This window comes from Anolis carolinensis, unplaced genomic scaffold (assembly GCF_035594765.1).
Source record: "Anolis carolinensis isolate JA03-04 unplaced genomic scaffold, rAnoCar3.1.pri scaffold_11, whole genome shotgun sequence".
In the NCBI taxonomy this organism is placed as follows: Eukaryota; Metazoa; Chordata; class Lepidosauria; order Squamata; family Dactyloidae; genus Anolis; species Anolis carolinensis.
The window spans coordinates 15,869,129-15,886,433 of NW_026943822.1; the positions used below are offsets into that span (position 1 = coordinate 15,869,129).

General features: G+C 37.8%; 1 protein-coding gene across 1 annotated transcript; it reads left to right on the forward strand.

Annotated features, from left to right (window-relative positions):
- The first annotated feature begins 585 nt into the window (after window positions 1-585).
- On the forward strand, window positions 586-17,295 carry myef2 (myelin expression factor 2). The gene is made up of 18 exons (XM_008121469.3): window positions 586-828; window positions 4,952-5,181; window positions 6,366-6,418; window positions 7,618-7,625; window positions 7,725-7,818; window positions 8,646-8,837; window positions 10,043-10,196; window positions 11,080-11,129; window positions 11,227-11,290; window positions 11,379-11,483; window positions 12,328-12,378; window positions 12,456-12,527; window positions 12,610-12,705; window positions 13,487-13,585; window positions 14,020-14,091; window positions 15,497-15,714; window positions 15,807-15,858; window positions 16,666-17,295. The coding sequence occupies exons 1-18, from the start codon at window positions 692-694 to the stop codon at window positions 16,827-16,829; spliced, it is 1,911 nt and encodes a 636-aa protein (XP_008119676.1). The 5' UTR covers window positions 586-691; the 3' UTR covers window positions 16,830-17,295.
- The last annotated feature ends 10 nt before the right edge of the window (window positions 17,296-17,305 follow it).

Here is a 17,305-nt window from a genome sequence, read left to right on the forward strand (position 1 = left end):
GGAAGCGACCTCATGGGCCATCTAGTCCAACCCCTTGCCAAGAAGCAGGAAATCGCATTCAAAGCACCCCCGACAGATGGCCATCCAGCCTCTGCTTATTATCCCTCCTTATTATCCTTCTTATTATCCAAGATATTCGCTTATCCAAGGTTCTGCCGGCCCGTTTAGCTTGGATAAGGGAGACTCTACTGTAAATAAATAACTATAATACAGCTATTAAAACTCCTCCTTTGCAGTTGACTTCCCAAATAGGTTTGGCAGCACAACAGAGGTAAAAACCTTTACCTTTACCTATGGCTGTGTGGAAGGGCCCTATGTCCACACTGCCTTATATCCCAGTTCAAAGCAGATAGTGTGGGGTTTTATTCAGTTGTGTGGAAGGGGGCCATAGTCCACACTGCCATGTAATCCAGTTTAATGTCGACTTTATTCTGCTGTGTGGAAGAGGCCTCAGTTTCTTTCCACGCCCCTCTCCAAGGAAAGGCCTCCCTGCACAGCTAGAGTAGGTGTCGCCATGGTAACAGGGCAGTTCATGATGGGAGGGGCGGCAGCAGCCTCTTCCCGCTCTGGGCGCCATTGAGACGCGTTCTCGCGAGAGCAGAGATCGGCCGGTGCGGAGGCTCTGAGGGGAGAAAGAGGCGGCGTCGACGGAGAGAAGGAGACAGGCCTCTGTTCACAGCCAGCCGAGGAAATGGCGGAAGGCGACAAGTTCGACGCGGGAACTGCGGCACCCTTGAGGGAGGGCGAAGAGCCAACCGCCAACGACCACGACGAAGCCGGCGGAGGGGCCATGCTCGAGAGCGGCGGCGACGCCAATGGGGTTAAAACGTGTGTGCCGGGGGGCGTGGGCGGCTGGAATGGCTACCTGAGGGCGAGGATGCGGGGCCTACACAGGCCGCGGTGGGAGGGAGCGCTTGGGCCTCGGAGGGAAAGGTTTTATCCAGCCGTTTCCTCGGTGAGGAATCGCTGAGGGGCGTGTGCAGAAGGGAAGCCGCTTCAAGGCCTCTGTAGGCCTTTGTTTCCTTCCCAAGGCAGGACATTTTTGTTCTTCTTCATCCATCTCTATTATTGATCCACTCACCAGACTTCTTCGTCATAATTCAAATACAGTAGAGTCTCACTTATCCAACATAAATGGCCCAGCAGAATGTTGGATAAGCGAATATGTTGGATAATAAGGAGGCATTAAGGAAAAGCCTATTAAACATCAAATTAGGTTATGATTTTACAAATTAAGCACCAAAACATGTCATACAACAAATTTGACAAAAAAAGTAGTTCAATACGCAGTAATGCTATGTAGTAATTACTGTATTTAGGAATTTAGCACCAAAATATCACGATATATTGAAAACATTGACTACAAAAATGCGTTGGATAATCCAGAACGTTGAATAAGCGAATGTTAGATAAGTGAAACTCTACTGTATATACATACACCCTGTTTCCCCAAAAATAAGACCTACCTCGAAAATTAGACCTGTCAAGATTTTTCAGCATTTCTGAGGATGCTCGAAATATAAGCCCTATTTTTAAAAATAAGCCCTTAGATACAGTTAATGTAAAAATTCAGTTTGTAAAAATAAGGTTTCCCCTTAAAACAAGCTCTAATGCATATTTTGGAGCAAAAATTAATACAGTAGAGTCTCGCTTATCCAACATAAATGGGCTGGCAGAACATTGGATAAGCAAAAATGTTGGATAATACGGAGGGATTAGGGAAAAGATTATTTATTTATTTATTTATTTCCTACATTTATATCCCGCTCTTCTCACCCCGGAGGGGACTCAGAGCGGCTTACAAAATCAAATGTACATACAATATATTATTAGCATAGCACAATGTAAGCATTAAATTACTATATTGTACTATATCATTATATGGTAATATTATTAGTAATATTACATTTAATATATAATATATAATTAATATTATTATAGTGTATTATTATTAGTATAATATTGTATTACATTATATTATTAATATTATAAGTATATACAATATATTATATATTTATAAATTATTGTATATTATATATATATATATATATATATGTATGTGTAAAATTAGCATAGCATGTTGCTATGGCACATACATCAAATTACGTTATGGTTTTACAAATTAAGCACCAAAATAGCATGTTTTACAAGAAATCGACAGAAAAAGCAGTTCAGTCATTATTTATTTATTTATTTGCTATATTTATACCCCGCCCTTCTCACCCTCGAAGGGGGATTTAGGGCGGCTTACAAACTGGCAATTATTCAATGCCAGATTCAGATAATAACAATATCAATAAACACAATATTATAAAACTATAAAAAACACATGCATATCAATTAAATAGTCTTTTAAATGATTAAAATATATTAAAACATATCAAACAAATCAAACTTACATTGCATTGAGGCGTAATTACTGGTCTTACAGTACATGGTAACGTTATGTAATAATTACTGTATTTACAAATTTAGCACCAAAACATCACAATGTATTGAAAACATTGACTACAAAAACCTTGACTACTAAAAAATTGGCTACAAGTAAAGATAGAATTACATAAAATGAACTTACAGTAACAACATTGTCGGAAGTTAAATCCGTAAAATGTTCAGTCCTGTGAAGATTTTTAAAAATCTGTGATCCTTGTCTGCCTGGAGAAACAGTTTTGTGGATCTGGGTGGGAGGCAGACTGCATTGGATAATACAGAACGTTGGATGAGCAAAGGTTGGATAAGCGAGAATCTACCGTATAAGACCCTGCCATATTTTTGGGAAAACAGGGTATGTACATACATGCACACAGGCAATCCCCAAGGTACAAGGATTCGAGTTACAAACAACTCCTTTCCACACAGCTAAATAAAACCCCACATTATCTGCTTTGAACTGGAATGTATGATGGTGTGGACTCAGATAACCTAGTTCAAAGGAGATATTGTGGGATTTTCTGCCTTGATATTCTGGGTTAGATGGCTGTGTGGAAGGGCCCCCGGTTAAGAACGGGCGAGACAACAAGAGGAAGCCAATATTAGTATATATAGAGAGAGAGAGAGGAAGAGAGGGGGAGACAAACACACATATACATAATATATACTAGCTTAGTGTGTGTATACAGTAGAGTCTCATTTATCCAAGCTAAACGGGCCAGCAGAAGCTTGGATAAGTGAATATCTTGGATAATAAGGAGGGATTAAGGAAAAGCCTATTAAACATCACATTAGGTTATGATTTTACAAATTCAGCACCAAAACATCATGTTATACAACAAATTTGACAGAAAAAGTAGTTCAATACACAGTAATGTTATGTTGTAATTACTATATTTACGAATTTAGCACCAAAATATCACGATATATTGAGAACATTGACTACAAAAATGGCTTGAATAATCGAGAAGCTTGGATAAGCGAGGCTTGGATAAGTGAGACACTACTGTATATACATACACAGCTTTATTTATTTATTTTATCCTGCTCTTTCTCCCATGGGTAAGATTTAAAGCAGTGTGCAATGGTTTTAAATGACAAAATTACATAACATAAAAATACAACAAAAATCATGTAAACAAAGTAAACAAATACACACTACATACGCCAAATTTAACAAATTAATACATTAAAAGTGGGTTGCTGTGAGTTTTCTGGGCTGTATGCCCATGTTCAGAAGCATTCTCTCCTGGCGTTTCGCCTACATCTATGGCAGGCATTTTCAGAGGTTGTGAGATCTGTTGGAAACTAGGCAAGTTTAGTTTATACGAAGGTTATCCAGAAAGTAGGTTACGTTTTGGAATTAAAAATGAACAAAGTATAGGAGAAAACATTTACCATATGCAGTTGAAAGCCACACCCTAATACCACATCTCAAGTCACCATTCAAATCTAGGCACTTACCATAGCAATTAATGAGCTTTGCAACTCCTTCCCCATTAAATTCTGCCGCTTGCGTCCTCAACCACTTGTTTCCAACAACGGGGGTGTGGCTGGAAATGCAGCTTTTTAGCGACGCTGCACAGCTGCAGAAAGGGGGTGACCGGCTGGTTGAGGACGCAAGTGGCAGAATTTAGTGGGGAAGGAGTTGCAAAGCTCATTCATCGTTATGGTAAGTGCCTAGATTTGAATGGTGACTACGTGAAATGTGGTATCTGGGTGTGGCTTTCAACTGCATAAGGTAAATGTTTTCTCCTATACTTTGTTCATTTTTAATTCCAAAACGTAATCTACTTTCTGGATAGCCCTCGTATATCTGTGGAATAATGTCCAGGATGGGAGAAAGAACTCGTGTCTGATTGAGGGAAGTGTGAATGTTGAAATTGATCACCTTGATTAGCATTCCCCCAGGCAGGAAGCAGCCAGGCTATGAACCTGCAGAGCTATTCAATGCTAATCAAGGTGTTCAATTGCAACAGTCAATACCAATCAGGGTGTTCAATTGCAACAGCTAATCAAGGTGTTCAATTTGCCTCAGACAAGAGTTCTTTCTTTCATCCTGGATATTCCACAGATATATAAACTCCACTTGCCTATTTTTCAACAAACCTCACAACCTCTGCCTGCCATATATGTAGGTGAAACGTCAGGAGAGAATGCTTCTGGAACATGGCCATACAGCCCAGAAAATGCACAGCAACCTGCTGACTGTTAGGAATTGTGGGAATTGAAGTCCAGAACACCTGGAGGGCCCAAGTTTGCCCATGCCTGCTTTAAGGCATGAAAAACTTTGTTTTGCTAGAAATCGTAATCTATACATATTTTAAAGCCTTTTTTTGGGGACATTGCAATGATAAATTGCAAAACCTTTCTAAGGCTCTGATGCCCTATCTTATTTGTTGCAGAATTGTTATTAAATAGCATTGGGGGAGGGCAGTGGTACTTTGCGACTTTCCCAAGTATATTTCTGAAGTATCAAATGTATATTTCAAAACAGAAATAATATTTTTTCCAACTACAGGGAGAATGATGAAACAGGAAAGGATGAGACTTCACATGGGAAAGGAAAGTATTCTTCAAAACCGAAGGCAATCCCATCTCTTGGACACAGGAATAGGTTCCATCCCTATGCAAAGGAGAAGAGTGCAGGCTCTGGCGAAAAGAAAACCATTAACCGTAACAGAGTATTCATTAGCAACATCCCATATGACATGAAATGGCAATCTATTAAAGATCTTATGAGAGAGAAAGGTAACTCACTCCTTACAGCCTGCTTCACAAAGGAATGGGACAAACACAAATGCCTGGAGTACTATAACTCATACAAATTTGGTTTGTCCTTTTCAACTTCTGTTTGATATGTCTACCTTTCCCCTCTTTCACTGGAGACACTTGCATTGTAGGATAGTATGGGAAAAGAAATTATGTATCCACAGTCTTCTTCCATTCTAGTATGATAGCAGATGGCTTAGAGAATAAGCATACCCCCATGAACTTTTAAAGGGACTGTGTTACATCTAGTTGTAGTTTGAATATACGCTACACCTAGTGTGTTTTTAAAAAAGTATGAATCACAAAGGATGTCATTCAAAAGATGTTTCTGTATTTTTCTTGGTGGAATCTGGCTGTAGAATTTTCTGTCTGCATTGTCATTTCTGCCATTACTTGTTTGTCTGGAGCTCTATCTTAAGTGTGTTACTACTGTTGTAGTTTTGACAGAATTATTTGAATGCCCCAAATACCATGCCATGGGCAGGTTGGGCAGGATAAATCCCAATTTATAAACTGTCAAAAGTTAGTTTGTATTAACTTGGGAAAATGATTGCTTTAAAATCATGCAAAGAACATTTGGTTTCTAGGTCTTTTTAAAATGAAACAGTTCTTTTAACTGCAAGGTGTATCTGTTGTAAGGTGACGTGACTATATGATTGGGTTTATGCAATGAAACTTTACTTTAGAAAGTGTGTGGCTTGTGAAATTCTTTGACTCTTGTAAATTGGTTATTCTACTGAAGGCAACCTTTCTACTATTTTGAAGCTATTCAGGTAGACAGTCACCTTAAAACAGCTGTTGTGAGCGGGATGACAAATGTCATTGAAAAGTGCTATTGTTGATGTCCTATGTGATAGGTGAAGGGACTATTGAATATCTGAACTTGTTCACCAACTATATCATACTGGCCAAAATATGATTTGTAGTATGAATTAGGATAAATATAGTTGTTCTTCTTTAGCTTTTGAGAATGTGGCTGTTGCATATTCCTGAAAATTAGCTAAATTATATAGTCCTTGACAGGAGGTATGTTGGTCTGGTTTTGATTGTTGGTGAATAATAGGTGCTGCTTCGTAGAGTTGTGCACAGGGACACAGTAAAGCAAGACACTGGTGTTTAAATGCATTGTCTCTTGGTATTTTCCCTTTGTATGTCTTATGTAGTTGGTGAGGTTACATACGTGGAGCTGTTTAAGGATGCAGAAGGCAAATCAAGGGTAAGTGCCATGGGCAATCATCTGCTTGAGGTTTAATGTTCCTCAGCGGTTTTACTTTTGTATAATGCTTGTACCAGTATTTGGAAAGTAAGTTTCATTTTTTTCCATTGATGTCATTACAGACTGAGGTTTCTGTACCAGATACAGTGTGTCAACCTTTATATAAATGAGTGTTGCTGGATGCAAGGGGAACGCCCTTTAATATGAACTTTAAATAAATGGCATTTACCTAATTCATTTAAAACAGCACCTTACATTAGATTTTCTGTTGTGTTCAGATGTGCCTAAGTTGAGGATTGGAAAACAATCACTGCAAAGATACATTTTGCTGAGATTAAAGTTGTAGGACTTCTTCTGGATTATTGAACTTGTCTAGGTTTTTTAAAAATTAATAAATAAAAGGAATGGAAGGACTTGGTTGGTAGTTAGTGGATGCCAGCAATGAGGAAGGCAGTTCAGTGCAAAGAATGTTAAAGCTGCTTTGTGTCTTTCTTCTTAAAAAGGTCAAACGTTCAAACTATAGTAAATCTGAGCCTGCTGTGCGAACATGAGAAATGCAGGTTTGACTCAAACGTAAGCGATAAAACCTGTTAGGTGTCCGATTTTTTTCTTTAAATTTTTTATTTACATGCTATTTTTGTTCCGCCAATGGGGAAAATAAAAAATAGGATTAAGATTGTTTTATTTCTGTTAAAAAATTTCATGCATTTTTAAATCACACTGTTCCTTCTTAAATTTGTAAACTAGTGAAAGTACCTACAACAGCTAAACAATGTAATTGCAGTCCAGCTTATGGAAATCATATGCATTTTACTTCAAGGTAATCACCCAATGATATTCTAATGATATTCCACCCGCTTTAGCTGTTTATGACATCTGTGTGTCATTTTCATATCCAACTTCTGTTTTAGTTCAAATAACAAAGTGGAAGGAGTCTGAATTAAACACATTCACATTAAACTTGCTTTATCTTTAAAAGTAACTGTAAATTAAGCTTATTTCACACAATAAGTGGTAGCATGAATTGCTACCTAAGTGCTGTTCTTTCCCCTTCCTAACTTTTGTCCTTTGTTCCTAATGTCTATTTTTTGTTCTGTTTGTCTAAGATTTTACAATATTTTGATGCAACAACAGCACTTATTGATTATCTTATTTATTTTTCCCTTTGCCTACATTGACAAATCCTCATCTGAATGAAGGGCTGTGGGTAAGTAATTGTTTTGTTTCTATCATAGTGTTTAGAATTTATTTAGGTAGCACTTTTAAAAAACCATGAAGAAACCAACTTTTCTTTATATTTCATCAGTGTGGTTGAATTTAGAGATGAAGAATTTGTCAGGAAGGCAATGGACACTATGAATAAATATGACCTGAATGGAAGACCACTGAACATAAAAGAGGTAAGTTGGTAATGTGAATAATGGATTTATTTGCAAACGAGAGAAGATTGGTGTGGAGTTATTAAATGCCCTCAAAGATAATTTACACAATAATAATACTGTTACTTCCCAAAATAAGCAATGATATCAGTAGTGCCCGTTCTCTTTTAAGAAGATGAATACCTTGTTACTGCTGTTCACAACATTTAAATTGATTACTTATATAAACAGCAGACTTGGTAAGATTGCCCAGGAAAATTTCAAGGTCTTTGTATAATCAGAATTTCAGGTAAAAGTGCTGTATTGACAAGGGGTTGGTTATGATGGAGATAAAGGCTCAACTGATTTTATTTGAGAGTTAAATATGACTTAACTACCTGCAAGGTTATGTCTGTAATTGTGCAAACAGCTATTTTAAGTCCTGGAGAACTTGCTCTGTTACTCCGATCTGTGTAGTGGCTGCCTAGGGAGAGCTGTATCTGCAATTTCATGTGTATATATATTGTTTGAATGGTTCTTTCGCAAGTTTCTATCTTCTACAAATATTTTAAACAGTTAACACCACAAATTGAATCTGTTTTTTTTGGAAGAACACATTAGGCTGACAGATTTCTACTTGTACATAGGTTAGGTAACAGCATGTGAGGTTGAAAGGGCAAACTCTTAATCCTCATCCTAAAGGACCACCTCTAGAGGTGAGGGAAGCTAGGTCTCCGTGCACATGAAGTTCTTATGCCTTCTGCTGCAACTGATCAGGGATTTTGTGGAATTTCAGCAAGGTGTTGCAGCATTGATTGCGTCTTATTTGGGATAAACAGCTGCATATTTTCTTATTAAATGTGTTTCAGGATCCAGATGGGGAGCATGCTCGTAGGGCCTTGCAGCGTGGAAGTGGAACCTTCTCGGGAGGACATGGCCCAGATGTAGCACCTACCTTGATGAATTTGCCACCATCTATTATCAATAATCCAAACATTCCTCCTGAAATTATCAGCAATCTGCAAGCTGGTAGACTTGGGTCCACCATTTTTGTTGCCAATGTAAGTAAAAATATGCACTGAGTGCACATTTTCTTATTGTAACATCACATTTTGTTAGCATGGAACAAAGGTTCTCTGAGCTGGGAAGAACTGCACCCTTTGTGTTGTCAAAGGCTTTCATGGCCAGGATCACAGGGTTGTTGTATGTTTTCCTGCCTGTATGGCCATGTTCCAGAAGTATTCTCTCCTGACGTTTCACCCACATCTATGGCAGGCATCCTCAGTCTCTGAGAATGCCTGCCATAGATGTGAGAGAAACGTCAGGAGAGAATACTTTTGGAACATGGCTATACAGCCGGGGAAACATACAACAAAACTGCACCCTTTCATAGTGTTGCATTTATATTAGATGGCGGTTTCATCTGTCTAATCTGAAGTGTGTCCTATTCCCAATGTTTTTGGACCTATTTCTATGCACTTCTTGAAAACCTTTGTAATAAAGCCCCTCTGAGCTGCTTAAATACATGAGCAGATTTATGTGTCATAGTTAACCAATGTAAGATATATAATCAACATATATTTTTTGTATCATATTCCATAACTAGAGAATATTGATTTGTGTGTCAAGTAATACAAGTTTATTTTTATGAATTTTCACTGTGGAAATGAAGTTGTTACTTTCCATTAGAACAGTATGTTGAAATATAAAATACAGTAGAGTTTTGCTTATCCAACATAAACGGGCTGGCAGAACATTGGATAAGTGAAAATGTTGAATAATAGGGAGGGATTATGCAAAAGCCTATTAAATGTCAAATTACATTTTGATTTTAAAAATTAAGAACCAAAACATCATGTTTTACAACAAATCGACAAAAAAAGCAGTTCAATACACTGTAACATTATGTAGCAATTACTGTATTTGCGAATTTAGCACCAAAACATTGCAATATATTGAAAACATTGACTACAAAAACATTGACTACTAAAAGGCAGACTGCGTTGGATAATCCAGAACGTTGGTTAAGCGGAGGTTGGATAAGCGAGACTCTACTGTATATGAAATTTAAGATTTAAAGGCATCTTAGACACTGGTGTTTCAGTTTGGAACTCCAGATGTGTCTGTATGTATAATTGATGGTTTGATATCTCTAACCTATGGATGCCATCTGGACCCATACGAAAATCTCTTTTAGAAACTGCCTCTTAGTGAAGCCGAACTGTGTTGGTCTGTCTCCTCGAAAGCTTTCTCTCTTCTTTTAAAGCTTGACTTTAAAGTTGGTTGGAAGAAATTAAAGGAGGTGTTCCTCATTGCTGGGACGGTAAAACGTGCAGACATTAAAGAAGACAAAGATGGCAAAAGTCGAGGGATGGGAACAGTGACTTTTGAACAGCCAATCGAAGCTGTTCAGGCAATATGTATCCTGACAGAATTGAAGTGTTTTATTTATTTATTTATTTATTTATTTTTCAAACTTATATGCCGCCACTCCCCTAGGGCTCGGAGCGGCTCAAACTTGGGTGAAATATGAGATTGTTCAAAGGATTTTTGTATGGCACCAGCAGCTTTGACTTGTGTGTTTGCTGGAATATGGGTGAATTTTGCAACAAGGTAATGGTTAATTCTTCTATGTGCAAAATATTTGATACTGTTTGTAGTTTACCTGATACAATTCTAAATGTATCTATTAATGAATACATTATAGGAAGTGATCCTAATATAGTAGTAGCTGCAGTGTAAGGGTTTCATTGGAATGCTATTGGAAGCAAAATGATAAATTAGCAGAAGTATCCTTTTTTAAACAAAGGAGGATACTGGGATTGTTGATGTGATTCTTACCAAATAAAACATTATTCTAGCTGCTTGATGAACGTGGATTTATGGCAGTTTATGGAACATTGGTGGTCAGTGCGAAGGGAGAAATTGGCAATAAATTTGGCAAGGAGAAAATTTGCTCTTTAACAGGATAAGATGTGTACTTAACTCATTTGGAGTCTTATCCAAAATAATATGGTACTTCTCTGCCATCTAAGCTTAAAAATTTATGACTTTGAAGAATGGTATCTTTTCTCTTGGGGGAATCATGCAAACACATTGGCAGGTGGTCTTGTTAAACTACATACATGTTTTTAAAAACATTCTTGATGTTTTGTGAAATTGCTTATTTTTTAAATGAAACTACAGAATTCTTCAATATGATCAAGGTATAGTTCATGTTGGGGTGGTGGTGGTATTTTTTTCAAGGTGTCTGGTTTAACACATCCCATTTATGGAAAGTAGGTCCCTTGACTTCATGCTCAGCAATGTTCAATGGACAGTTCCTGTTCGATAGACCAATGCATGTTAAAATGGTGAGTTGTCATTTATTGTTATTATTAATCATTAATATTTACTTTGATCAATGAAGGCTCAAACAAACTGGTGTTCTGAACTCCATTTTCTTGATAGGATGACAAGTCAGTTCCTCATGACGATTTCCGTGTAGCAGATAGCAAAACACCACAATTACCCCGTGAGTATGAGCTTTTTTATTGCTGATTTTTTTTGGTAATGGTTGCCTAAAGCCCCAAAACCTTATGGAGACCATTTTGCTTTCAAAGGTGGACTTGGTGGCATTGGAATGGGACTTGGACCTGGTGGGCAGCCCATAAGTGCAACCCAACTGAGCATGGGAGGAGGAGGAATGGGGAGCGTGGCTCCAGGAGGTCAGTATACTTTTTACATAGAGTTTTGCCTTGGGGTAGGGGAGACAATCTCAGAAGTTTCATCTGACTTTGAATGTGTTGTGGTTCATACCAAATCTCAGGAGGGGATTGGGGTGTATGTGTAAGAGAGATAAATCTGGAAGCAAAGATATTTCTAACTTTTCAAAAGAGCCTCTTTAATGCTGGTGCCCCATTAGTAATAGTATATCTTGAAAAGTTCCCCTGGTGCCTAAGGTGTTATTTTCCTAGCAGCACATAAATGCTTTGTTGATTTTAGAAACAGGGAGAGAGCAAGGGCACACCATCCTTACACAAGTTTGGAGTTGATGGGAATGTAAGGGAGGAGCTTCTTGATGGTTGCCCCATGGCTCTTGAACTCACTTCCCAGGGAGGCCAGAATTCCTACTGGCTGTTATGAATTGTGGGAGTTGAAGTCCGAAACACCTGGAGGGCCAGGGTTTGTCCATGCCTGAGCTAGGAGGTTCTGTAGAGAGTGTTGGTAAATTATTGTTAGTAGTATTTATTTATTTTTGAATTATGTTTTAACTGCATTGTTTAATAATTGTCCTAGTTTAATTCTATCTTAATGCTTATTTTTTCTATCTTTTTGATTGTATTGTTTTTTAAAAAAAGTTGTGTTCCACATTGGGTCTTGGTTCCCATGATAAAAGTGGGACATAAATCAATACAGTAATCGAAACATTTCTGGATCTGTTTCTTAAACTTTTTAAACTGTTGGTCTTGCTACATTTCTTTTTATTGCATTGATGATACTTCTGAAAGCGGTTTAGCTGAAGTAAATAAATAATCAGGAAATCTGCTGATTACTTCTCATTTTTTCAAGGAATGGGAGTTGACGGTCCGGGCTTCGGAGGCATGAATAGAATGACTGCAGGTAAATATTTCCTATATTTCCGTTGTTTGTGCACAAACCTTGCGAAGTTAGTGAAAAGCTCTTTGCTTATGTTTCAGGTGTTGGTGGATTTGGTGGCATGAAAGGAATGGCGAGCATGGGAGGATTTGGAGGAGTCAGTAGAATGGGAGGTATGTGGACACGTGGATTTTAAAAATAAAAAATTGTGTTGATTTATCTCATGCCATTATAAGAATAGGATTTTTTTTCTAGGAATGGGCAGTGTGGATGATTTCAGAGGGAATATTGGTACTGGAATGACCGGTGGCATAGGAACAGGCATGGGAGGCATGGCAACCGGTATGGGAGGTAAGTTTAATAATAATGTATGTTTTGGGATTTTTTTGTTATGGTAGTCCAGTATCCAAAAATGAACCCATATAGTTAGGCTTAAGTGATGTAAAAGCTGACTGATATCTTACTCCTTTTAAAAAGACTTTCTTCCTATTTTTCCTTTTACACTCTTTAATATGTCTGGATTATGTTCATACTTGAAATGTGGAATATAATTTTAATAATTCTAAGCTGCTCTTCAGTATATATTGAGTTTATAGTATATAAACAGATGGGCAAATAGATTTTTTTTGCAAGAATGCCTAAGGAACATGTTATATCAGGATGATATGCAATGTACCATTTTATTAAAATGTATTTGAAATCTGCTAAAACTTAATTCAATATTAAGGTTGTAATGTGTTATATCATATAATGGTCTACATCAAAGTTTCTAGCAAATACTGTTAGTTTTCTGGATAAACGGAAGTCTTCGTTTATTACTTGCATGAGCTAGAGCTGATGAATTGCACAGAGTCTTGTTAAGCATGGACTACTTAGCGGTGACTTGCTTCTTCTGAAATATAACCTATAATCCCTGGTTTTGCCTCTGCATTAATGTGCATGCTTTTAAAATACAAATGGGATCAACTAGAGAGGCTAATAAATATGGTGAGCGTTCATATCTGGAGATGAAAAGGTAGAATTTATTATTTGTAGAAATCCCCCATTGTTGCCACTTTGCAGCTACCGCCTCCCCTCTGTTTAATTCCCTTCACTGAGAAATTATAGAAAACCTGTGTACTGTTTTCTGCAGAAATGTTCCGTGGAGGAATGGGTGGAAGCATCGATAGAGATTTTGCTCGGACTGATATGGCCATGAACCGTGGTTTTGCAGACTCATTTGGAAGAATGGGTATGGCCCTTGGTAAACCTGTATTTCAAGCATGTAGCAAGCAAACCATTTTCATGAGTGAACATTCTCACTTCATATTCATAACCCCCCCCCCCCATAGAATTGTTTCTGAAAAGTATTGTGTTTTCTTTCTGGAGATAGCAGAGAACAGGGTTCTTTGTATTACTTTTGAGATTTAGAAAAGGAGAGAAGCAGATCAGTAACTTTATCAACTTTTAAAGAAATTTTTACACAACAGGATAGTCAATGCATTTTTCACTAGTTAAATTAGTTTCCCTTAGTTTTGCTTCTGTTTTGAGATGAATACCATATGTCCCATGAGTAGGATTTCCAGAGAGAATGACTTTGGGATGAGAAAGCTGTTTGGTAGAATTCCTTAGCTTTAAGTAAAACTGAGTGATATATAACTTGATTTTTTTTCTGTCCTTGTTTAGGTGGTGCAATGGTTGGTGGTTTTGCAGGAGGATTGGGAGCTTCTAATATGGGCCCAGTAGGATCTGGAATGAGTAGGTTGAAATATTGTGCTCGGTAGAACCAGATATCTTGTTCGTGGCAGGAAGAAAATCGAGTCTGTTTTTTCCAGTTTATGGGGCTGCCATTTTAATGGAAGTTCACTAAGAAATAGTAGTTTGTTATCATGTGCACTTGTAGCATCTAATTCAGTTTCTTGTGCTTAGAACCAGTTTCATCACTAAAGTGTTTCCTGTGAGAAATTCTTTATTTGAAGACCAGCTCTTCTTTGAACTTAGTGCATACTCAGTTTCTTTGAACTTGGTGCATACTCAGAGTTGAGTGAACTTGCAGGAACAAGCACTAGCATCCAGAATTTTACATGACTGTTGACTTTGTGATGATCTAACATTTGTCCATAAGCAGACATTCCATAAAGTTGTCATGCATGCTTGCTTGCCAAATAAGTCAAATATGCATGGTGCTGCATTGTGCCAGGAACATGTAACTCCTTTCCATTGACATATTTCCAGCATATAAGGTGGAATATGATTCTAGCTTTCCTCCATGGTCGCAGAAAGAGATTTATCCTTTGGCTTATCTATATTCGTGGGAGCCATTGTGCTTATTCCCAGGATGGCATGGTGGAGCAATCTACCACAATTGGGTTCATCCTTTCATGCTGACCCAACTAAGAAAAATGATGTCGGGTTAAGAAAGTTCTTTCCAATAGGGGAAGGCAGAAATGGAGAGAACTTGATGCTACCACAGTGAGTAGACTAGTTGGGAGCCTATATGTTTTTCTGTTGGTGAGAATTCTTCAAAGAAGTTCTGCAAGAGAGGGCTCATGTGGTCCTAGTAGCCCCATATCAGCCCAGATGACTTTGGTTTCTACGACTGCTTCAGTTATCAATGGAAAAAAGCAGATGTAGTGCTAAGTGAATCATCTAGATCCAGAATAGTTGAATTTAGTTGTGTAAATATCGAAAGGAAGACCTTAAGAGTCACAGAAAGTACTTCAGTGGAAATAATGAACACTACTGTGACTTGTATGTCAACCTTGGACTATTTTAAATGTGAAGCCAGCACTCTGTCCCCATATTGTGGCCTTTCTCTGAAATGAGTGTCTTATCAAAACACACAGAATATGTGAACATATTTAGGCGGATAAGAGTGGCATCTCAAAAGTCAATTATAGGTGAAATCCACCCTTATATTATTGACGGCATGGAATTGGTAAAATTGACAGTGGACCAGCATAGTCCGTTAACTAGAAATGTGGGTGCCACATGTGAACAGGCAAGAAACTAATGTGTCTACTTTGGGGAAGCTTATTTCCATAAAACCAGTTCCGTTGTCAGTCTGAACTTAAATCCAAAGGTTGTGTTTACTGTTAAGATTTTAAAAATTAGAATTCATTTTTTTAAAATCTTTCTCTCTCTCCATCTGTACGTTTTGCAGGCAGTGGACTAAGTGGCATGAACAGCATGACTGGAGGCATGGGCGGCATGGGGATGGGCATGGATCGAATGAGCTCCACTTTTGATCGAATGGGCCCCACCATGGGAACTGGTCTGGACAGAAATATTGACATGGATAGAGGATTTGTGCCCGGTCCAATGGGGAGTGGCACGAGAGAGCGAGTAGGCTCCAAAGGCAACCAAATATTTGTCAGAAATGTAAGTATATGAGCAAACCTATTTAACAGTGGAACTCTCTTGCCTTTTTTCTTTTTGTTACTTATACAATACTGTGCTCATTCTCTTTACAGCTTCCTTTTGACTTGACCTGGCAGAAGCTCAAGGAAAAGTTCAACCAGTGTGGTAAGTATTACACATAAATGTAGTTGCATTTCAAACAAGAAATAACTAGGCTAGAAGAGTGAGATGTTTGCCAGTGCTTTCCAGATTTTGTAATTCTTGGGGAACCTTTTCACATCTAACTCCTCTACTAATGTGGAACTATAGGCCCCTGGAAAATCTTGTTGGGCCCTACCATTGCCTTGTATTAATTAAGTGGAAAGCCTTTTAAAAATAGAAATCCTTTGTAGGAAATTACCATGTTTTGAAGGAGAACTTGACATTTGTTACTGGTCTTCTGTTAAGGAAGCCCAGGTTATGATAGAATGCATTGGAATGTTCAGAGAGCAAAGCAAATCATTTCGCACTAACTGGAGTTTAAATGCAAAATGTAGTTTTACCTCCAGTCAGAATAAACCCATTGAAATGAATGGTGGTTACTCGTTCCCACTTATTCAAAGAGACTGTTCTGATTCAGATTAAAATAGGATTTAGATGTGTGATTGTAGGCAAACTCCAGCTTCTCTATTGTACAGTAGCCTCATATTATGGCATAATGAGAAACCAGTTGGGCTAAACCATCTTTTCCAAGCTGATTTCATTTGACCTTTTCATTACAATATAGCTTGGATTACATAGCCACTAAAGCTTTCTTAGAATCAGTTTTGTTTGAAATCAGTGGTGTGTGTGTGTGTTATATGTTACAAATAAAGGAAACCCAATTAAATGATTAATTATTGGATTTTTCATGGATAATTTACAGCAGTCATGGAATTTCTACCTCTATCAGTGCATTGGAGGCTAAACCGAACTCTACCTTTGTTTGTTCAGGTCATGTTATGTTTGCAGAAATAAAAATGGAAAATGGAAAATCGAAAGGCTGTGGGACGGTCAGATTCGACTCGCCAGAATCAGCAGAAAAGGCCTGTAGAGTAATGAATGGCATAAAAATAAGTGGCCGAGAAATCGATGTACGTTTGGATCGCATTGCATAATTTATAATTACTTGTTGAGGAACATTCCTTTGGTCGGTTTAGCTTGTCTTCCCCCCCCCTCCTCCCCACCCCACACTCTAGAAAAAAAGTTGTTTTTAGTAACATTGTATGCTTTCTTTGAGTTTGAAGAAACCTTTTAAAACCTTCCAGCCTTCAACAGTATAGTGTTTAATATACTGTGAACTTGTTATCTTTTAATGACATTTTGGTTTTTGAAGAGAACTTTCTTGACTTGTTTTAATGGTAATGAATGTCCACACCTTCTGTTGCAGTCAAGAAGCTGTGGCTATTTAATACCTTTCTAAAATCATGCTAAGTGTCTCTAGTCATTCAGTTTAAATGAATGGTTCTACTGTTTTTAATAAAATAAGCCATTTTCCCTGTTTAACAAAACTGTATACCGGGACTTGTTTTGTGCCAGTTCCTCATATTGAAATTGTAATGTAAAAAAATATGTCTCACCCAAGCAGCATTTG